General features: G+C 44.0%; 1 protein-coding gene across 1 annotated transcript in view; it reads left to right on the top strand.

Annotated features, from left to right (window-relative positions):
* The window catches only part of CCDC149 (coiled-coil domain containing 149), a 98656-nt gene that overhangs the window by 66025 nt on the left and 9716 nt on the right, over positions 1-22915 (top strand). Inside the window, 8 exon segments of the mRNA XM_067735652.1 lie at positions 1471-1587; positions 2402-2574; positions 3288-3360; positions 4768-4852; positions 7071-7215; positions 15499-15575; positions 16957-16989; positions 21694-21810. Of these exon segments, the coding sequence (XP_067591753.1) occupies positions 1471-1587; positions 2402-2574; positions 3288-3360; positions 4768-4852; positions 7071-7215; positions 15499-15575; positions 16957-16989; positions 21694-21810 (820 nt within the window).

The raw sequence follows: 22915 nt of genomic DNA, 5'->3' as shown, positions 1-22915 counted from the left end.
ACTTAGTGTGGCAGCATCCACATGTCCATGGTACTACATAGTTCACATCAACCTCATTTTAAACAGCTGGAAATTTGCTGTTTGATTGATTGATCAAACAATCAATCAGTTGATTGATTGCATTATCATTTGCTAGCCATTCCACTATTGTTGGACATTGTTTCTATTGTTTTTTTACTCTTTCTATAAATAACAGCACAGTCTACTTTTTTCTTTTTTCCTAAAGCTAGTCCATGTCTGGGATTATTCTTAGCCCAGATTATCAGAAGTAGAGTTACTGGATCATTGGATAGGGACTTTTTTTTTTTTTTTTTTTTTTTTTGCTTTTTAGAACTTTATTTCAACATAACTATGGGTACAGAAATACACTCATATGGGTTAATAGAATGCAATTTAACTTATATTACACAATTTGGACCAAAAACCTGGTACATGGTTTGCTTCAAAAAAAAAAAAAATGGGATTTGCAATCTGGTTTATTTTTCATCTATTACAAATGTATATATATATATATATAAAGATCCTCCATCAAATGCTGCTAAAGCAAACAGCAAGAACCTAGAGAAATTAACCTTTGGTTTGTCTCTGAAAAGTAACAGGTATTGCACTGTAAAACTTTACAAAACTGGAGCAGCAAAACATTGGAATGTTTCAGTGCCAGTTCACAGAGTTCAGTAACTAATGGATGTTGATGAGGGTGAGGAGAGCCTATGTATACATGTGAAAATATAAGAGGTATCCGATCTAGTTAATATTGCCTGTAGATCCCGAATCTACTCAAACCAAGATTCAGATAATTTCTTAAATCTGAATTAACACTGTCAGTCCAGTTCATCTGCTGAGGTCAGAAAGGAAACTCTGCACAGTAGCTGTTTTCCTGAGTTGTGCAAAAAAGAAAATTAAGTTTCTTCCCCAGCGTTTTAGTCCAGAACTACAGCAAAGTATTTCATCCATTGTCAGCATTCATGGGGTGAGAGGCGATTAGGTTACTTAGGCTTAAATCTGAATTAGCACTCAGATGCAAGAGTCGGATAGGGACATCTTTAAGGCTCTCGATAACGTAGCCTAATTGTTAAGAATGTGGGAGCATGCCCATCTCAGCAGATAGTTTACAACATTGTGTTATCATTTTTTAATCTTTGCTAAGTTTAAAAGAGACACAGAGTTTTTTCCCTCACTGTGGCAGGGCTAAACAGGCTATCCCCCTTCAGATGCCCAGGCCTGTGTTCCCGTTAGCCTCATAGGTGTGTGTGTGCACACATGTATCTGTACATACAATATGGATTTAAAAAATTTTTTAATTAATGATATTGGCAAGAAATTTCTTTGTCTTGTGCCTTTCTCCAGTATTTCTTGGAAAATCTTAACTTCCAGCACTTTCTGCCTAGTATGCTTGGGGTTTCGTTTGGATCTCCTCATTTTAACTCTCTCTCCCTCTCTCTCTTCTTTTTCTACCAATGGAAAATGCAGCTCTTGAGAATGACAATTGCCAAACAGAGGCTGGGAGACGAAGAAATCGGCGTGCGGCACTTTGCAGCCCATGAGCGTGAAGATTTGGTTCAGCAGCTGGAGAGAGCAAGGGAACAGGTTATCGCCAACATCTGTTAGGAGTGGGGGATATGTTTGCACAGCTGAGCGTGACACAGAGAAGAGTAGACTGTGCCCCAGTTTCTCAGAGACTGTGGGGTGCTTGGAACGCGGTTAGAGAAGGAAGATGCAGTTTGAATGCATTTACTCCCTCTGTTCTCTGCTAGGTTCCCAAGCAGCCTTTTGCATTTCTGTCTTCCAGCAGGTCTGCTCTCTTACTTTGGGTGCCATTGTTCTGAACACAACAAGAAACCTCCCCCATAACCAGGATAGACAAGGAGAGAACAAACATGACAGACTGGGCTTAATTTGCAAGTTTCCGCTGAAATGCTGAGTGGATGCTTTTTAGGCAAAATCTCAACGGGTACCGAGCCCTAGTTAGGGAACAGCTTAGAGAGCCTAGGCTTCGTTTTTCTCCTCTCACTAATTGGTTTTGAAGAGCAGAACATGATTTCTGGGTCTAGAGTGGTTTGAAAAAGTATGTATTTGTAAGACACTGGCTGTTGTTCCCAATATCTGGATTTGCCCTCTCCAAGCCCCTGGCTTTAGGGCAGGCTGCAGTTGGTAAGTGATCAGTTCTGTGTTTCCAAGCTGCTGCAATCCATCTCATCTTGGATATAGTAAGTGTCTGGCCGGAAGTTGTTCCTTGCTTTCAGCTTTTATCATATTCCGATGTGTGGCGCTTATGGTTTTATAGCAGACGCTGGTATTGATAAGCTCTCTAAAAGTCAGTCAGCCAAGTGGAAGGCTCGTCTCTACCCATAAGGCTGATGCCTGCAGAATACCTTGAGTAAGGGCACTTCTCTGGTTTCAGATTGAGTCTCTGGAGCATGACCTGCAGGCCTCTATGGACGAGCTTCAGGATGTTAAAGAAGAGCGGTCTTCCTACCAGGACAAAGTCGAGAGGCTCAACCAGGAGCTAAACCACATCCTGAGCGGCCACGAGAACCGAATCATTGACGTGGATGCCCTGTGTATGGAGAACAGGTAAGTGACCAGTCCCAGGCTCGTACTGGGGTAGGATGCTGGCTCTCCACTTGCCTGCAGGCTGGGAGTTATTTGCAGCCCTGTTTACATTTCAGAAAATAGCCTTACAGTGAAAGGAAAGTCTCAACCCTAAAACAATGATATTAATGCCACACGTTAATTGTAGCAGTAAGAAAAGAAGAACCACATGCTTACATGCCTACATCCATACCCTCTTTCCCCCTGCCCTCCCCGGTTGGGTGAGAAGGGTAGGGAACCAATGAAAGCTGCTTATTATTGCTATCAAGAAGACAGAAAAGAATAAGAAAATAAATTGAGAAATTCCCTTAGCTGTCTCTTTTCCCAGAGGCAAATTTCAGTGTGTGTATGTGACTAACTTAATGCCGTGTCTGGTATTGCCTCTTGCTGCCTTGCTTCCCAGTGGAATCATCTTAATGAGAATTATGTGAAAACTGTGTTGATATCGCTTAGGGGATCTCTGCAGAGGGCTGTCCTAAAGTGAGGTTTCGGTGATTTGGGCATACTTGACCTTGATCACATCCATTTAAGAAGAGGTCACCAAGGTGCACTTTTTCTGCTTTCGGTGGTGGGAAGGCACTGTAGGTCAAAGGTGGCCCTTTGGGTGTGTGGTTTTCTTTTTATCCTCTCCTACTTGAGTGTATGTTTTTTATTTTGCCTCCAAACTCTTCCTAGTTGTATATATTCTTTTTCAGGTACCTTCAAGAGAGATTAAAGCAACTTCATGAAGAGGTCAACCTCTTGAAATCTAACATTGCCAAATATAAGGTAGAAAATCATGACGGTGACGGTGATGATTCACTCTTGTACATCTAAGTGTCATTCTATTTTAATTCCCTTTTATGTGCCAGAGATACTCTAGTGCTTGCCTGCCCTCCCAGATAGTTCAATAAGAGCTTTAACTGAGGAACCAGTAAGAATTAAACCCCAAACGGCAAACACAACAAAAACAGGTTTTGCAAGAGCTGCTTCTGTTATCTGGACAGGGCACACTGAGACCACCAGAATCTGGATGTGACCACTATACAGCCTCGGTCTATATTAAATTAGGTTTCCTATCCAGCTTTTCTATAAAGTGTTCTGTCATCAGATGTTCTTTGTCCCCTAATCATCCATAAGAAAATGATTTCTGAGCAATGAAGAAACAAAGATTGGGAAATCACAATCTAAACGATAATGTTCACGTCACACTAAAAGGACAGAATGTTTAAATTCTCCCCACTGTTATTTAGTCTAATTCCAGTGCCATTCGTTAGATAATATGTTTCTGCAGATGTTAGTTGTAAGTGTTATAATTAGCAAAATCTCCTGGGTTTCTCTGCTTTGAAAATAGATTGATTTCTCTTCCTGAGGGTGAAGTTTTACAGCCGTCTCTATGCTGGGGCAGCCATCTCATATTCCTGGCTTTTGACGTTCACTTTTTTCTCAGAAGTCTCCATGCTGTTCCTCCTTTTCCAATCTGGGGCGGGGGGGCCCCCCTTGAGTTTACACCCATCTATATATACACACACAGCCAAAGAAGAATACAGCTCTTAAAGTTGTATAATTAATACATAATTTAAAAAATGTGTATATGCATTCACTTAACAACATTTATTCAGTTCTTCTATGTGCCAAGCACTGGCTGTGTAGCACATATCAATTTTAATGTAACGTTCTGTTCTAGGAATGACACACATGCACTTCCTTAACCTTGAGTCCATGGCAGATTTCATTAATCAATCATGGCTTTTCTTCCAGTCCAGCCACAGAAACCTTCCAGACACCACTAATGATCTTTTGGCATTGCGCCATGAAAGTAAACCTAGTCTCCATCTCATGTCTGTTTGGAAGGGGTTTCCATAACTAGTGACTTCACACATTAGACTGAGTTCTTGCTTCAGATTTGATTTAATTTAACGAATATGCATTGAGTACCTTCTATATATAGGAGGATATAATTGCTGTAATTCTGCTGGGCACCAACTTAAAAAGAAAAAAACAAAACTCTTTACCAGGTCCATAAAAATCATAACTCTCTGGCAGGGACTCTGAATTTTAAAAGTTGGGCTAGCATTTGGAGTTTGTAAAGAGTTCTCGTGTGCTGGATGGGAGGAGGCATCTACCGGAATTAGGTATTTTTCCATTATTGGCTTTTCTGACAGAGGTTTTTGTTTTCTCCCAATGCTGCTTTAGAATGCTCTTGAGAGACGGAAAAACTCAAAAGGCCAGGGCAAATCCAGCAGCAGTGCTCTGACTGGAGTCCTGTCTGCAAAGCAAGGTAGGGGTCATTTTCTGGGAGGGACCACCTATGATCACAGAATGCGAGCACTGTGGGTCCACATCTCGTTTTATGAATTGGGAATGGAAGTGATCCTTAGAGCAGTCACCCCCAAACTTCCACCTGCATCAGGATTGCCTGGAGGGCTTATTAACACACAGATTACTGGGTCCCACCTCAAGAGTTGCTGATTTACTAGGTCTAGGGTGAGCCCGGAGAATACGCGTTTCTAAAAAGTTCCCAGGTGATGCTGTTGCTGGTTCGGGGACCCTGCTTTGAGAGCCGCTGCCGTAGAGGTCTCTCTAATGACTGGACCCCATTTGCATCTATTCCCCTAACTATGCTCCTCTTTCCAGAATGTTTTCCCTTCTGTAATCACCAGGTTAGCATCTCCAAGTGTCCGTTCCATCCTCATTGAGTGTCTCCTTTTCCTGGCCTCTATGGTCAGACTAGAAAAGTCTCACAGCTGCTGAAGTCATTTTACCATGGCACATGTGCCTTTTTCAAAGAAGCTTTTATTTTTTACTTTTTTTGCGGTACGGAGGCCTCTCACTGTTGTGGCCTCTCCCATTGCGGAGCACAGGCTCCGGACGCGCAGGCTCAGCGGCCATGGCTCACTGGCCCAGCCGCTCCGTGGCATGTGGGATCTTCCCGGACCGGGGCACGAACCCGTGTCCCCTGCATCGGCAGGCGGACTCCCAACCACTGCGCCACCAGGGAAGCCCTAAAGAAGCTTTTATTGATTGCAATTTTGTTCCTCCTTCTTGTCGATTCCAATGAAAAATAATGATCTTCCAGGAACAGTCAGGGGAAATAAATAGCAGACAGCTTGCTTCTGACACTTAATATTTGGGAATTCAGTTCTAAACATGACCCTCAAGTGGACCGTGCTGGACTGGCCTGTTTTGGGCTTGTTGGCAGTGCAGACCAACAAGGATCAAATGGCAGTCCTCATCAGAGCTACGGGGGATTAAAAAAAAATGGTGAATCTCCAGACTACCTAATAATCAAGGCACTTTTCCAAGCAACTTCTTTTTTTTTTTTTTCACTCAGCTAGAAAAGAACACCCTCTATACAAACGTGAAGTAGCCCATCTAAGTATAGCTCTGGATATCCTTGATAGCCTTTGAATGTTGGATGTTTGAATGTTGAGACCCAATCCTGTCACCGACCTGGGGAATGCTAGCCACACTCAAACACGCTGGCAGGACCGTCAACCAGGCACAACCTTTCTAGAGAACCATTTGGTTCTGTTATAAAAAGCCTTAAACTGATCCCCTCTGAGCCAACAAGAAATGATTACAGACATGTGCAAGCATTTTGCTTCAAGAAAGTTCTTCCTACGTTAGTTATACTAAAAAACATTGGAAACAACATAATTGTCCAGGAGTAATTAAATAAATTACTGTAGATCTATGCATGGACTACTAAGCAGCCGTTACATTTTATATTTTAGTAGATATTCATGATGAGACATAAGGTTAAGTGAAAAAAGCAGAGCTTTTTCCCATTTTTGGAGAGAAATGTGTGAATTTGTGTGTCTACATATAGGCATATAGGAAATGGTATTCAAAGATATATAATGAGAGATTTATATTATTTCTTCTTTTTTCTGTCTCATAGGAATACAAGTGGTTGTGGTCTTTTGGGGTTATCTCTTAGTTTCTAAAAACATGCATATACAAAATATATTTTGTGTTCTAAATGATCTCCTACATTATCTTACCTCCCACCAAGGGTACTGTGGGAAGCTGTGATATAAAGCCAGGAGCTCAGGACTAGAGCCATTTGCATTTGCACTGCTGTGTGACCTTCAGCTAATGTTTTTAATCCATCAGCGCCTTGCTTTTCTGTCCATGAAATGGGAATAAATAACATTTTCCATGTTCTTTTTAAAATTTGAAGCCTCAAATGAGTTAGTCAGCATGAGTGTTTCAAAAGCATAAAATACTGGACAAATGCAAAAAATTATTATCCTTTAAATAAAAGGTGTTGCTAAAAGTCCATGAGTACTTCCTCCTTTCTGTTTAACCCTCACACTAAATTTTATTTTTTTTCACTTTTGACACTTGAAGTGGACCCTTCAATTACAACACAGTAGCATGTGGAAGCCGGGAACTGATCCCAGCTTCATTATCCAGGAAGAACTGACATTGGTTTGCATTCCAACGTTCCAGAAGGATTTAAAACTGAGTTGTAAATTTTATATCCCACCCAGTTCAGGATCTGTTATCTGAGGATCACGGGTGCAGCCTCCCAGCCACTCCACAGTCCATTTCTGATCTGAAATCTCTGGCAACAGCCCTGTTGGAGACAATCCATGAGAAAAACATGGTGATCCAGCACCAGAGGCAGACCAACAAGTAGGTGGCTGGACCCTGGGGTGCAGGGCGGGCGGGAGATATGTGATACAATGACTCTCAGCAGTGGGTGGCAACCAGGTGGTGGGCCTGCCGGCCTTAAGGGAAGAAGAGCCCTTAAATCTGGAGGGAAACTTATTGAGCTAGAACTGTGCTTCTGCATTATGACAGCATCTTGGCTCTCAGCTGGAACCAACATGGAAATAATACTGGTTCTTGCTTATTGAATGCTTCCTCTGAGCCACTCACAGAGTAATGCATATTACCTGGCTGATTTTGATGGTATGCTTGCCCGGGGGATCTTAATCTACTCTCCTCCACATCTTCTCTAGGGGAGGCACCTCCTCGTGCCATTCTAACCTCACAGCACAGCTTTCTTGGGCTCTGAATAGCAGGAACACCCAAGCATCAACTTTCAGGCAGCTGGGCCTAGAATGGAGTCTCATGCCACTTTTCCAGATCAGCAAAAAACAATAATTAAAACAGAATGTCTTATTTGGTTACTATAAATATGTTGACTATGTTGGGCAAAATCAAGCAAGTTAAAGTAGCAGGTCAGGACAACAGAAGCAAAATTGGAAGAGTTCAGAGAACGGTGAATAAACAATAAATTAAAGCAAAACACATTGCAAACAGGGCCAGCTTTGAGGACCAGAGACTCATGCAGTCACACATGGCCCAGTGCCCAGAAGGTCCCTGCACTTGGTCTAATCAATGCTTTGCGTCACCATCTCGAAAATCTGAATCTTTTTTGAATAAGGAGGCCCTGAGTTTTCATTTTGCGCTGAGCTCTGCCAATTACGTAGCTGGTCCTGCTTGTAAGACCTACGTGTGGAAGCAAAATGTAAGCGTGGAATACAGGAGCAAGTGCCCAAGGCTGGGCTTCCAGCACGAACAGGGAGGGGTCAGGGAATCGGGGGCCCGGCGAGGCGGGGCGCAAGGAGAGAGGCAACTGGAAAATGATGGAGAGTATTGTAAAAAGAAAATAACAAAAAGAGAGGCCGGGAGTAAAGGGAAGATTGAGCAGGAGATTAAGATATATATAAAGGAAGGCAGAGAGCAGTGGAGGGAGTCTGGGCAATCTCAAAGGGATGACAGGGGTAATTTATTGACAGAAGAAGTTCTAAAAATTCCTTTGAAAGAAATCTTAATCAAGGACTGAAACAGCCAGATGCCAAAATGGAGATATGCCTCTGGGGGAGGACGAAGAAACGGGCGTCTCCCCAGAATAGGTACCAGGTCAGTTTTATTCAGGTAGAATCCCCTGCCCCCGGCAGTGTCCCCAGGAGCCTTCTCTGTCCTCACCAGCTCCCTATGAGGCACCCACTGGGGCTCTTTCAAACCTCCTCAGGTCTTCTAAACCCTAGTCTGTTCCCAGCAGGTGACCTCAGCTCCTCTTTTACTGAGAAAACCAAGCCTGCCTATCCTGAGCCACAAGGCTTACTGCTCCCGCCAAAGCAATGTCTTCCATCCTATCCCTCCAGTCTCCGGGAAGCACACCAACACACTGTCCTGTGGGTCCACACCGTCCTCCCTCCTTTGGGGCCCAGCTCTCCTGTGACCTCCTCTTTCAACCTCTTCAACTTCTGCCCCTCATCCTGCTTCTGCATCTTCACCCAGAAACCTCCCAGGTCTTCCTGAACCCCCCAAAGGGTTCCCGTGAGCTCCACTCACCTCCAATCTTTGTGAACAAGAGGCCACCTCTACTTCTTCAATAGCCACCCCCTCAAAGTGTGTTCTGGGGGGCACCTGTGTTAGAATTACCTGGAGGGGGTGCTTGTTTAGAAATGCAGATTTAGGGGGGTTTCTGGAGGGAATATCAGGATTCTGGATTTTAGCGAGCCCCCAGTGATGCCACTGGGCAGGAACAAAAGATCACCTCGCTTCAACACCTCCCAAGCCCTCTTGTGAATTTTCCATAGCAGTCTTCCTTTGGAGGTCACCAGTGCCCCCAAACCCCACTTTCTCACCCTCATTGACTCACTCACATTCAATGAGTCTGGAGTCTGGAGTATCCATCCCTTAGTACATTTTAAATACTTTGAAATGCTTGTGCCCTTTGACCCAGAGGGTCCGCTTCTAGGAATTTATCCTAAAGAAAAGAATCAGAATGATGCCCTAGATTTATACATAAGGTGGTTCACTGTGGATTCATTTATAAGGGTGAAAAAAGCGGAAACAACCCAAGTATTTTTAAATTGGAGAATGGTTAAGATTACCGTAAATCCGTAAGGCACAATACCATGCAGCCATGTAAAGCGTGATTTGAAGAATATTTAACGTGCTCTGCTCACCATCCTAATACCTAGGTTTGACCAACTTCCGCTTCACTCAGGTTGAAGCTGTCCCAGGGCCAGTATGTTTGTCCACTTTGGTCACTGTTCTCTCCCAGTATGTCGGATAGTGCTGGGCCCAGTGGGGGCTCGTGATTACTTAATGAATGGATGATTGAATGTCCTCTAACCCTTTGTTCCTGTTCCCTTAATACTCACATGCAAAGAGGCATTAAGTTTTATGGTTTTCATGCATTCATTCACTTATTCAGTATATATTTCCTGAGTGCTTGCCAAGGTCCTTCAGTGTACATCTCCTACCTGCCCCTTCTTCTTCCTTCCCACCAGACCATTACCTTGTTCTTGGGAAGATCCTCCCATCAACCCTCCATCCTCAGACGCCAGCTCACCTCCTCCACTGCTTGCCCGGCCACACGCAGACCCACCTGCCAGCTACAGTGCCGATCACGACACAAGCCTCCACCAAAAAGCCCAGCTGAGTCCCACCGCCTGCCAAACTCAGTATCCCCAAGCTGCTGGCCTGACACTGCCGCCTCTTGTGACAGATTGATTTCCTTATACGTTCCTCCCATACTCCACTGCAACCACACACATCCCCAGGTGCCCTGGGCTCTCGCCCTCTGTTGAGAGAGACAGACATTTTCATTTTGCTGGCTTTATTTTTTTTAATGTACCTTTCCATTTTTAACTACTATTTAATAATTTTGATCCATCTGTTGATTTACGTTTTAAAAGGTTGAGCAATAATATATCTCCAAACTACTTTTATCTCTCAGCCACCCGATTCCCCTGCCTGGAAGAAACCACCATTCCTCCTTTTTCATGTATCCTCTCCAAGGATGCATATATAAGCAAACGCATAGTACATTTATATAGACACACATAAATGCTCATATATATTTATATAGACATAGATTTTCTTTTAGTTTTTTTTTTTTACAAATGGCATCTAGTATTCATCAAAAAAGTTTTTTTCACTGTCTTCCACCTTGCTTTCTTCTCTCATAACAATAGATCTTGAAGATTGCCTCATGTCAGTACATAAAGTACCTAATGTGCCATTCTTAATCCTTTGAGGGTCTTAAGTTTCACACTTTCAATAAATGTTTTATTTGGGGGCATGGAAAGAAACGAATTATACAACAGATGGAGTGAGGGCTAAGAATAAAATGTGCATTTGGTCTGCTTGCTGTTGTCCCCCATGATTTAGCCTTTTGTACCTCAGATTTAAAAATAGCTTTGTTTGTCTGGAGCATTAGAAGTAGGGATACAGGTGCTCTGTTCTGTAAGAGTGTGCTCCCCCTACTGCTTCTTCACTGCCTGGCCCAGCCCCCCTCTACCCCCCCCCACCCCCCGACGCTGAGAAGGCCCAGTGGGAGCCATCTTGGAGAACTGATGAATAAACCTAGGACTTTATATTTTGAGAGGAAGTTCAATTAATAAGCATTTTGCTTGAGGGACTTCTTGTGAGTTTGCAGTTGTCTAGCTACGGTTAAAGAAGGGGCGGGGTTCACGTGTCTTAGAAACAGGTGGCAAAGCATTAATGAAGAGACAGACGTTAAGAGTTATGTCTCACAGCACACCACCTTTGGTCCTCCAGCCCTTCCCAGCAAGCCATCACTCTGCCAGTGCTGGGGTGATAGCCGTGGTGGTTAGTACATGAGGATACGCTGGCCTTTCGCTACCCTCTGTGCTTTGCCTAAAACTCTTCACTGCTCTCCCCACTCCCTGGCCAGTGGTAGTTCAAGGTAGTGGTAGTGGTGGCCAGTGGTAGTTCAAGACCTTGGAAGTTCAAGGTCTTGGAAGCAGCGGGAGCTGTCGGGGATCAGAGCAGAGATTCAAAAGAAGGTCCCGTGGGATGGAGGTAGGGGGGCACGGCTCTCTCCAGTCTGCGGGGGGCCACGGCCACCTCTTCCTCTTTGGGATCGGGCTCCCCCCAGGGCCCTCACTCAGAGATTCTTGCTTGCTGTGTTGTCCAGAGAGCAAGGACAGCGGCACAGTGGTGGCCGGCTCCTGGGTTCGTTCTGTCTTTGCAGATTTCCTGTGATGTTGCTATCATCAGAAACTACTACTGAAAATCTCTCTAGAAGCCCGGCATCTGGAGGATTTTTCTAGACTACTGGGTAGACATATGCTGAAATCTCCCCTATCCTAAAACAAGCCGCCGCTAAATAAAAACTTTATTTTAAAATCTCTCCCGTCCTACAAAAAAAAAAAAAAAAACCTCTCTCAAGCCTGTTTATGCCTCAGGCTACTGCCCTGGCTGTCTCCTTGGATTCCCTGCTAAACTACTTGAAGAGTCATCTATATTCACTGCTTCAACCTTCTCATAGGCAGCTTTTCCCACCCTGTCACTTGGATTCTGGATTTCACCCCTTCCTCTGTCTTGTAACAGCTCTCTCAAGGGTGGGGCATGTCTTCTTAGTGGCCTTTTTCATCCTGTGTGACCACCTTCTAGAATAAGACGATACTGACCATGCTGCCCCACCGGGAACCTTCTCTCCCCTTCCCCACATGCCCCTGGTGCTCCTCTCCCCTCTCCACCTCTGCCTCTCTGGTCCTTTCTCACCTTCCGCGGGTGGTGCTCTGGCCCTCCCTTCTTCTGACATCTCACATTCTGCTGGGGAGCAGACCCACCCCCAGCGTACACTCTCATCTTCGCTCTCCCAGATCCTCCTGTCTCCCAGTTGTGCAGCTGTCTACCCCGATATCCCGTAGACACCTCCAACTTCTCATCTTCCTCCGTATTATTACTCCATCCCTTTGGCTTCCCTGCATCCCCTCTGCCTCCTTTGAGCCATCGTCATCACTGCCCAGTACAGCACTCTCCTAACTGGTCTTTCTGCTTCTACTCATCCTCCTTCCAGTTCATTCTCAACGCCACATCAAAACCAGTTTTCCTAAACTTCCTTATGCTGCTTCTCTGCTTACAACCCTTCAATATCTCCTTGTGGCCAATGAAAAAATGTCTCGCCATTCTCCATATGGAGAAGATCATTCATGATCTCGGTCCCTACAAGCCACTCTGGATTCATCTTTCATTTAATCTTCACAGTCCTCTCCACAGTTCTACTGAAGGACTTGTGTATTTCCAGGCTCAGGTTTTGATTCGGGACCCTCCACTTACCAGCTGTGTCACCCAGGGCAAGTTAGTTGGCCTCTAATAAACGTAATAAGAGCTACCTCATCTATTGTCACAAGGGGCTAAGGGAGATAATATTCGTGCAAGGCTTAGAGTAACACCTGGTACAGAACAAGTGATTAATAACTATCAGCTGTTGTTGAAGCCTTCCACTGTACTGTACTTGTGTGTGTCTGTCTGTGTGCATCTGTCTGTCTCCCACCAGAATTTTAGTCCCTAAATGCAGGGACAGGGTCTGCTTCTCTTCAGTGTCCCCTACAGCCTCAGTAATTGTTGGATTGGTTGAACTTCATTGAACAGACCCTGTTTGTACTTCTACTGTCTCCATCTATGAATACTGCCAGCTATTGAGACTCAGATAACCCCCTTCTCTCTGTGGGCTGCATCACACCACGTTCAGTGGACCACCTGCCATATCTGTTCAGTGTGAGGCCAGTTAGAAGACTCTCTGTCATTTGAAGTATCTTGGGTTATATTTTGCAAGACCAGCTATGGCTGCATCCATATATCAGTTATGAACGGTTTTAAAGAGACCTTGCTTTAGGTGTGAGAATGCTGGTTTTCTAGTGCCATTAGGGGGTTATTGGTTAAGAGCATGCACTTGGGAGGTAAACTGAGGTATAGGTTAAAAATCCAGACTCATCACCAGCTGAGTCCTACATGAGGTTTTGGTTAAGTTAACTAACTTCCCTGCCTCTGTTTTCTAATGGGAGGAGTCGAGTGTGGTGGGTGAGAACACTGGGGGTTGGGAAAAGACACAGCTTTGAGGTGAACTGTGTGTCCTTGGACAAGTTGCTTAACCTCTCTGTTTGTTAGAGTTCACACGTGTCAAAGGAGGATAAAAATACAGTCAACGCTGCAGAGTTTTTGCCAGGTCAGATTAAAAAATGCATATTTAGTAGGTGTTTGGCATAGGCTCTCTGACTCAGACCTGGGACTCAGGAAAGATTAGTTGCTATTTGTGTTAACCATAGTGTGGTTGTTATTGTTATTGATGGCATTATTGTTACTATTACTACTACCACAACTTCTGCTGGGTCCATTTTATCACCTCCAGCCCTGCATCAGATGCTTATGTCAGGCTAAAGAAGAAAGCAGTCAGCCCTGACAAACTTAGGCAGAGTCCCTGAGAGTAGGTTGTTAGGGACCCCAGCAAATTCACCTCAGTGCATTTCTGGGAGACATGGCTGTGTTATCCAGGACGATCAGAAAAAATGCAGCCAAATGTCTCTGCACCACGCCTTTGAACATTGCCCTGACAGCATCCTTCATTGTCCACAGAAGAGTTAAGCCTTATCTTTTGTTTCCAAGAGGCAGCCACATACAGATGATCTGATCTCGCTAAGAAGCAGGCGTCAACTTGAACACTGCTGTGATTGCATCTCAGACCCATCAGCTGGTGAAAAGGGAGCTCGGATCAGAGGGTCTGAGCAAAATATTAAAAGTGAGATTACGAAAAGAGGTGTTTATTGAGGGGTCAGAGACATGAAAGCAGAATAGACCCAACACATAGAGTGAAAATTGAAAGTAATTGATAACGACTATGGAGAATTTAAGACTTAAGGAAAAGAAGAAAAGAAAACTCTAAGTACCTAGATGAACAAAACCACATAGAGTCATGTCAAAGAGTTTTCTGTGAACTCAAAGGGAATATTAATTAAGACGCCGCAAGTGAATTCAGGTAAAATAAGGATGAATTCAAAGCCACATATATATGTGCAGATATATACATATTCATGTCTCGGTATGTATGTGGGTGTGTGCAGCTATGTCTGGAATATAAAGAGAGGTAGAAGAACAATTCTGGTGTTCTGGTTTCTCCTGCTGAAAGGATTTGAAACTTGGCTATTAAGGTGATTTCTACATCATTTTAGCACAGCAATGCCAAGAAAATCCGCCAAAGATAAAGACTGGTTTTTCAATTTCCGGGCCAATGGAAAATGATTGAAGTTTTAGATGACTATCAAATCATTTCCCAGCTATATTTAATTTTGTGTAGAGTGAAGGAGGGAAAATATATGCCCACATTTATGTCTTTCCATGCATATAGACAAAGTTTGGCTTCCAAGTAAACAGAGTAATCTGTTCAAATACACATTCTAGATCTTATACATCACAGTGAGTCAGAATGGGCACCTTGGAAGGCAATGTAATTATTCTAGTGATTCTGTAATTTCTGAAAAGTTTTTGATATGCCTATTTTTTAAATTCTCTCCGGAGATCGTTACAAGCCATGAAAAAAAGGAAAGCATTTATTTAATCAAATATATTTATTGAGCACCTACCATCTACCAGACATTATGCTAGATATCAAGGATATGGACATCTGTAAGCCATAGTTCAGGTCTAAGAAGGCAGATCTTATTATTTTATTACCTCTAAGTAACATTACCAAGCATGTTCTTTCATATTATTTGTTAGACTTGGTTGTTTCTGAAACTCAGATCCACCCTCAAAGAATCAGGGCGTGATACTTGTAAGAGTATTCAAAATTAAGTGTCATCTTTAGCACTGAGCAAATAGAAATGATGTAAGATGTCTGGGCAATGGTAGAATCATTGTTTGGCTGTGCAGCTACCTTTGTGTGAGAAGATTCACTTGAATGGCAACATTTCAGTAATTTTAAAATCATTTTTAATTATTCACTTTATATTTTCATATGTACTTCCAATAGAGTATGTGTGTGTGTAGCAAACACACACACACAGTTTTTCGCATATATCTTAAGTCTCAAAGCATGTTCTCTCTATTAGGGCACTAGGGGGCTTCCCAAGTATCCTGCTCACAGCCCTGAGAGCTGATGAGATCCATGTTCATTGGTGTCTATTGTCATTCTCTCCCCTTTTCCAGAATCCTAGGGAATCGGGTGGCTGAACTGGAGAAAAAATTAAGAACTCTGGAAGTTTCTGGTTTGTGGAGTCTTCCAGGTAAGTAGAACTTCATGAAAATTTTCTTTTTTTGAAAAAAAAGTTTCTTGTTTTGAAAATTTGCAGAGCAGACTTTACCTTTTTAATGTTCTTTTATTTGATGATCGTTGCTGAGAAATCTACAAGTGTTTTAAACTTAGAAGCCATCATTTTGGAGGAAATCAGAAAAAAATAATAAATATGCAAGGTGAACTATAAAGTTTTGCTAATCTAAATTCTGAAATTGTCATTGTATATGTCTGTATATATTTTATTTTTAACTTTTATGAGTATGGTAAATTGCTTCATTTTTTTCCCCTGTAGGTGTCTTATAGAGATGTATTCAATTTAATCATCACCCCTAAAAATGAATATAGGAACTCACAAAAATTTATTCTAGTTAATCATCAGTTCTAAAAATAAATGTACAAACTTACAAAGACTTTTCAATTTAATCATCAGTCCTAAAAATGAATATAAGAACCAACAATTGTCTATCCCAAATGCACTTTATAACCTCCTTCTCTCTTCGCCCCCCCCCCATCCCATTTGTTACATAGATCGAAAATCAAAACTTCCTCTGGAGATTATTTTTTGCAGTTGTACAGGGTGTGAAGAAACTGATGTTTCACTTTAATTAGCTATATTTACCCATTTGTCCTGGTAAACTACCCCCTCCATGAGACCCCTGTCAGCTATTCTTTCTCTTCACATTCTCCAGAAAGTTATATTTATCATTTCCACCACCTCCTCTTTCCCTGGAAACAACTTTGTACGAATATTTTTAGTTACTTAACCTTTCTGCACAAACCCTTTTCTACCCTTGAATCATATTGGTTGCTTCCTTGTAATGGATGAGAAATTAACATTGCCACGGGGACATGGACAAAACCACATGCTTTCTTAACATAAATCTGAATAGCCACCTTAGGTTGCCTGGAAGTGTGTTTCATAAATTGGAGTTTTTAGTAGAGATTCCTTGAACTTGATGTCAAAAGACCTAACAGACCTAATTAGTGGTGGGTGCCATCCTGGGGATTTGAATGATCCATTTTGCACAAGAACATTTTGATGCAGTTAAAACCTTATCTCCTTTGAAGGCTTTTCTTTTATTGCATTGAATTTCAACACAGTCAGGCAAATTTTTCGTTTATTTGTGCAGTCAGATTGCTATTTCTGTTCATGTACTGGAGTTTGGATTTTTTTTTCTCTCTCTCCAAATGACTTAGTGAGATTTCACAATGTTTTATTTCTACAACTTATGTAAAAAGATGGAAGTTGAATAAATGAAAGAATGCTGAGAATTTCCTATCTCTGCTGTTGTTTGGTCTAGGTTAGAATGGCTATTATGCAATAACAGTTGTTTCTTTCCTTTTTTTTTTTTTTTTTTTGCTGCCTGAAGGCCTGAGCTACAATGTTTCCGTAGGATTTGGGAGTATGTTCTATTTGAAATATCTTTGTTTGTGGCTAATAGCAGTGCATTAATATCATCCCTGCATGTAAATAAATAGAAATGCATTCTCTATGTATCCTTGCACTTTTCTGATTAGAACAGCCAATTGAAATAGAGAATTCAATTAGCACAAAGCAAATATTAAATGGTAAAATTAGTTTGGACGGCAGTAACTGAATGGATTTTATGTCCTAGCTATGTTTGTTCTAATCTCTGGCCTCCACATAGATACAAAGTGGGAAGACAGAAATAAAGAGTGGCAATTCCCCCTGATCTGACACAGTTTATGTAATGGCGATAGCATTGCCCTGGTGCAGTGATGAAGGGGGTTGTAATGAGGTGTCACCTTATGATCATTTTCAAACCATGGTGAGATTGGGGGGTGGGGAGTGGCCTCTTTTAGTGCAAATCAGACCAGTCTCTCCTGTCTGCTCATTGTTCTGTGGTCTCCATTTAACCTTCTGAATAGCGGGGCAAGAGGAAGTATGTTCTTTTTTCCTTCTCTTCTTCCTCTTCCACCTCCTTTTCCTCTTCTTATTCCACTTTTCTCTTCTCTTCTTCCTCTTCCTCTTTCCCCAAGTAAGAGCCAAATCACAGGATTTCAGCCAACTGGAGGGGAATGAGTCCCAGTGGTTTCAGAGAATTGCTAGCTCTCTCTTATTTACCAGCATCTTGAAAGGATCAGCGGCTCCTCTAATAAATCAACCTATAATATACTGATACCTTGTTGAGCATCGGCTTTGTGAATGCAGTCCTGTACCAGGCCTTCTAGACATGCCCCTCGCCCCCTCCAAGCATCTACAGTCCCACTAGGGAAGTAAGATGAATATGCATCAGTGAAAAGAAAGCACAAAATATTACATAATTAAGTATCAATTAAGTGATAAAGGTGTTAGTGTGTGAGGGAATAATGTGCCAAGTCATCGAATGCTGGACTTAGAAGGACAGATGAGAGCAAAAAGTTCAAGGATGGCAAATGCTTGGTGTATATAACCAACACCATTCTCGTGCCAGTGGCAGGCATTGCTAATCAATCACATCACTCCTTGCCGATCTCACATGTGGCCCTAAAAGCAGTCTTGCATTTTTGCTTTCCAAGAAGCCACCTCTTGGTCAGAGTAGATATGTGAGAGAAAACATATTTCCCTTTCCTGATCTAGTCTGATCCCCTCATTTTAGATAAGGAAACAGAAGCTCAGGAAGTTAGGTCATACCTAAGACCACAGAGGCTGAACTCAGGTGTTCAGATCTTCATTTCAGTGCTCCACCTGCACTGGGGAAGTACAATTCAGAGAAGAGAGACATACACAGGGGCTGGGGGTTGTAGAGTGTAGATTAGATCAGCTGGGGATTGGTTCTCAAAGCAAGTTGAATTGGAGAAGAAAAATTCAGAAGCTGGAAGCATCTATCCTGAGACTTTAAAGGACCATTGTGAAGGAACCCATCACTCATTACTATAAGGCAGAATTACTCTTGGACTTGGAGCATGCTATGATTTTCCTTTGACTCTCTTCTCCCTCCCTCCTCGCTCTCTCAGCCAACAATATATAGCTCTTGATGGTGTCTGATAAAGTTGGGGCAAATGTGTGATCTTGCTGGGAAGTAGACAAGTCTAACAGATGTCACAGCCCACATGGAAAAATCATCTGGAAAGCAGAGTGTACTCCAGACTGTTTAACGGGTCCCTGAGAAGTGGGAAAGGCACGGGGCTATTTTGAGGAAGCCAGGGGGGTGGGCTGGTTGGCCATGCCCTTCAGGGAGGAATGACCCTCCACCTTCCTCAGCCCCTACCTGTCAGCCTCATTCTCCCAGCCTTATGCTAGAGTCTGCAGGTGAGAATCATGCTTGGGGGGAGGGGGGGACTGGGGAGATTTCCTGGATGTGCTCATGCTCTGGAAAGAAATACTGAAAGCCAGAAAAAAATCTGGCAAGAGCAGAGCCTGGCTCTTTGAGCTTTTTATTTGAATTCTCTGTTCTCCACTCTCAACATCAGCCTGAGGAGGAAAATGTGCATTTTGAAAGTAACTGGCACATTTTGGAGAAGGGGACGAGGGACGTTGTATTACAGGGAATGAGGAGGGCTTCCAGAAACTCAAACACCAGTTGAATGGAAGGGCCTGTGTGACCTACATTGGTTGTGGTTCACGTCTAGTTCGTGGATCTCCCTCACCCCACTCCCCAGTCCCAAGAACCAAAGTGCAACTAGGAGATAGCAGACCATCAGTTTAGAGCTCAATTTAGTCAACACAGATAGAATCCGGGCTTAGATGGAAACAGTAGAACTGAGAGCCTTCTAAGGAAGGTCTTTGAATTCTTCAAATATTTTGCAAAAACCAAATCTTGGCATCTTACCATCAGATAAGGAAATGATCTCTGCAGGCAGGGATTTAGGGAGATTTTTAACTTCTCCCCAGCCCCTGCTTTGACTGGAAATGGATGAATGGCGGCTTCTGTTTCCCTTGTCTGCATGCCTGTTGCTCAGATTCTTGGAGAAGTTCTATGTGCTGGTACCAGTGTTTTTGAGGAGCCATTGCGGAGTGGGTAGTCCCTGTGGTTGGAAACAGCCACGGAGACATCCTGCCCTGGAGAATTCCTCACAGTAGGAAGGGCCGAGGCTGCCCGCACCATCCACCTGGTGCCTTAGTCACTCGGCTACAGCCAGCTCCCAACTCTGCCCATAATTCTGATTCCTTGGCCACAGGGCAGAGGGGACTTGGAAGGTTTGTTGGGACACAGAGTGCAGAGTGTGCCTCTTCTTGAGTCCCCTTACGGTTAGAGAGCTTCCAGCCTACCTTCTAGAGAAAGATGGGTCAGGAATTGCAGTCCCGTCCCTGACTTGAGGACAGTAACTGTTGCCTTGGTGGAGAGAAACAAAAGAAGCCCACCTGCGGCATCTGCTATGGCTTCATAACGACCATTAGTTCCTCATGGTGTTTCTAGATTTTATCTTTGCAGCACAAAAGAGTCCTGACTGGGTCGACTTCATTCTGAGAGCCTCTTAAAATATCCCAAGGTATAGCTCAAAGGATTCTCCTTGGGAAACCTCTCCAGACTGTGGTCCTGAAGATTTCGGGACTTTTTCCACTTGAGACAATAGCTGTGCTGGTGGAGAACTTCAGGGTCAGCTCCTGTCAGATTTCTCTTCTGGGATGACCCTCATATAGCGGAAACCAGAGACCAATGGCTGCTAGTAACATACTCCATCTGCCTGTGGCAGCTGCAAGCCCCCATGCCCACCAAGACATCAGGATTTCCAAGAATGCATCAGCCATTTTATGCACAGTTATCAGCTGTTTATGAAGCACCTGCCATACGCCAAACTCTCTACTACAGTCTTGGAAATCAAGTTAATAAGACGTGCATGGCCTACAGGGAGGGTAGTATTATAAACAAGTTGAGGGCTCCGAGGTGCAGACCAAGGTTCACCTGGCTATCCAAGGGAGTGGACATCTTGACCCAAATACCATTCTGTGCTCTGCACAGAGTACAGAGTAGAGCCATAGAACTTATGGCTGAAACTGAGTAGAGCCATAGAACTTTAGAGCCTCTGATCTGAGCCCCAGAGACGTTCAAGTGACTTGGCTTCAGATAAGGTCTCATCCAAAGTCAGACAGTTGAGGCTGGAGCATGGGCTGGGCCATGGCCCCCAGGGTCTTTGCTGTTAGCATGGTGGTTCCCACCGAGAGAATCTTCAGGGCTCATGGGCAGGAGTTTGGGATCCAATCCTACCTGCAGGGCTCTCCTCATCACTGGGGCAGCATCACTTTCTGTGCACGTGTCTTGTGTCCATGTGTCTGTGCTCATCAGCTCATGTTTCAAAGCCACGCTTCCCTCATCCTCACCCCCGTACCTTGCCATGGCCGCAAAAGTAGAGTTGTAGTGGTTTCCTTTCCTCCTTCTCTTTGCCTCAGGCTTTCTCTATCCACTCAGGGAGTTCATGTGAATCCATAAAAGGCTTTGGCTGGTGCAGGTCTCTGTGTCCTAAGTAGAGTTTAGCTGTGATCATTTAGGGAAACTGATGCTACCTGCCTTGTGACATACTTATGATTCGATCTAAATGACCAAAGCTAATTAAATCAGAGATACGTGTAGGGCAGTTCTGTCTCCACCATAAAGTAATAATTCAGTGTGTGAAATTTATTGAGCGCTGACAAAATGCCTAAGTGCTTTACATGAATCAGTTCATTTTATCACCACCACCCCATGAGGTGGGTGCTGTTATTCTTCCTTACTTTACAGATGAGGGCTCTGAGGCTCAGAGAGGTTCAGTGACTTGCCCAAGGCCGCCCAGCTAGCAAGCGATGGGGTCCAGGACACAAGCGCTACAGCATGGCTCCAGAGCCTGCGCTCAAAGCACTCTACTGCTGTCGTTATTCTTGTTATTGTCTCACCCAGATCAAAGCCACTCAGTTTTTGGCAGACATAGCAGGCTACCCCTTAACGGTGGCATTTGTGGGCAGCCATGTCCTGAGCAGACTCTAGGACTCATAGACGGCTGGTCCTGGACCTTTCTGCTGGGTCCTCGCACTGCAGAGAAGGTAATGCTGGCCCTGTCCCTCCCACAGCACTCCCTACAACTGAAGAAGGTGCCTTGTTCACCCAAACAGCCAGCCCCTTGTGTGGGATGAGTGTGACCGTGACTCCAGTGGTGACATAATATGTCCATTTTCCTCTTTTCCATGACAGGAGGCAAAGACACCATACTGTTTGGTGACCCCGCTCTTCCCACCACGCAGAGGTCGAGATCCCCACTGCTCAAGTTCGTCGAGCAGCTCACTGAGAACAAAGCGAGTTCCAAGGATGGTAAGCGGCCCTTGATTTCTTGCTCTTTCTTTGCCTGGCCAAGCCCTCCAGGGGCTTGGAGGACATCAGTCCCTCACCTTCCTGCAGCTTCTGTGGCACTGTTGGGTCATCCCTCGTGTTTCTTCTTGTTGCCTACGTGGGTTTGTCTTGTTTGGAGCTTCCTGCAGAAGAACAAGCGTCCCTGCACTCTCAGCATGGCGGCATAGAGGTTAAGAGCGAGGGTCAGGATTTGAGCAACCTGGGTTCACATTCCAGCCCCACGTCACACTGGCTGTGAGAACTTGGACTGGTAACCTCAACCTCAGTTTCCCTACCTATAAGACGGTGAGATGTGGTACCAACGTCAGGGAAATCTTGGCACATTGCCTGGCAATGTGGTAAGTGGTCTAGGAATCAGTTGGATGGAGAAAACAAATTCTTTACCAGGCACACTTTCTGGAGGCAGTGTGTTTTGAAGGGGATCAAGGGCCCATTTAAGGTGCCAGATGAAGCAACAGGGTCGAGAACCAGATCTCTTCCCAGGTGGCAGTCTCATTTCCCTGACTAAACTATCTTTCACATCTTTCTGAGTTTTGCTCATCTGCTCCCTCCGCCCCCAGTGTGGTTACCAGCTTCCAAGATGGCCCCAATTGATCTCCACTTCCTGGCATTTGTGCCCTGTGTAGTCCTCTCCCACACTGTATCAGCGTTGGTCTGTGTGACTGATGGATTACAGCAGAAGTGATGGTATGTGAGTTCTGAGGCCGAGTTACGAAAGACTTGTGGAGTCTGCCTTACTGTCCCTACCTTGGATCCTTCACTCTGGAGGAAGCTGGCTGCCATGTCCTGAGGATTCTCGAGCAGCCCTACATGATCTTCACGTGGCCTGGAACTGAGGCTTCCAGCCATCAGCCACATGAGTGCGCCATCTTGGAAGCAGATTCTCCAGCCGCAGTCAAACCTTCAGATGACAACAGCCCTGTTTAACATTTTGATGACAACCCCATTGGAGACCATTCACAAGAACCATCCGGATAAACTGCTCCCAGGCTCCTGAGTCTTAAGCTGCTAAGTTTTGAGACAATTTGTTATACAGCATTAGATAACTAATATACCCAGCACACGG

The sequence above is a fragment of the Pseudorca crassidens genome, chromosome 4, assembly GCF_039906515.1.
Source record: "Pseudorca crassidens isolate mPseCra1 chromosome 4, mPseCra1.hap1, whole genome shotgun sequence".
NCBI lineage: Eukaryota > Metazoa > Chordata > Mammalia > Artiodactyla > Delphinidae > Pseudorca > Pseudorca crassidens.
Note: the sequence above shows the minus strand (reverse complement) of the source record. Positions and strands in the feature narration are given on the sequence as shown.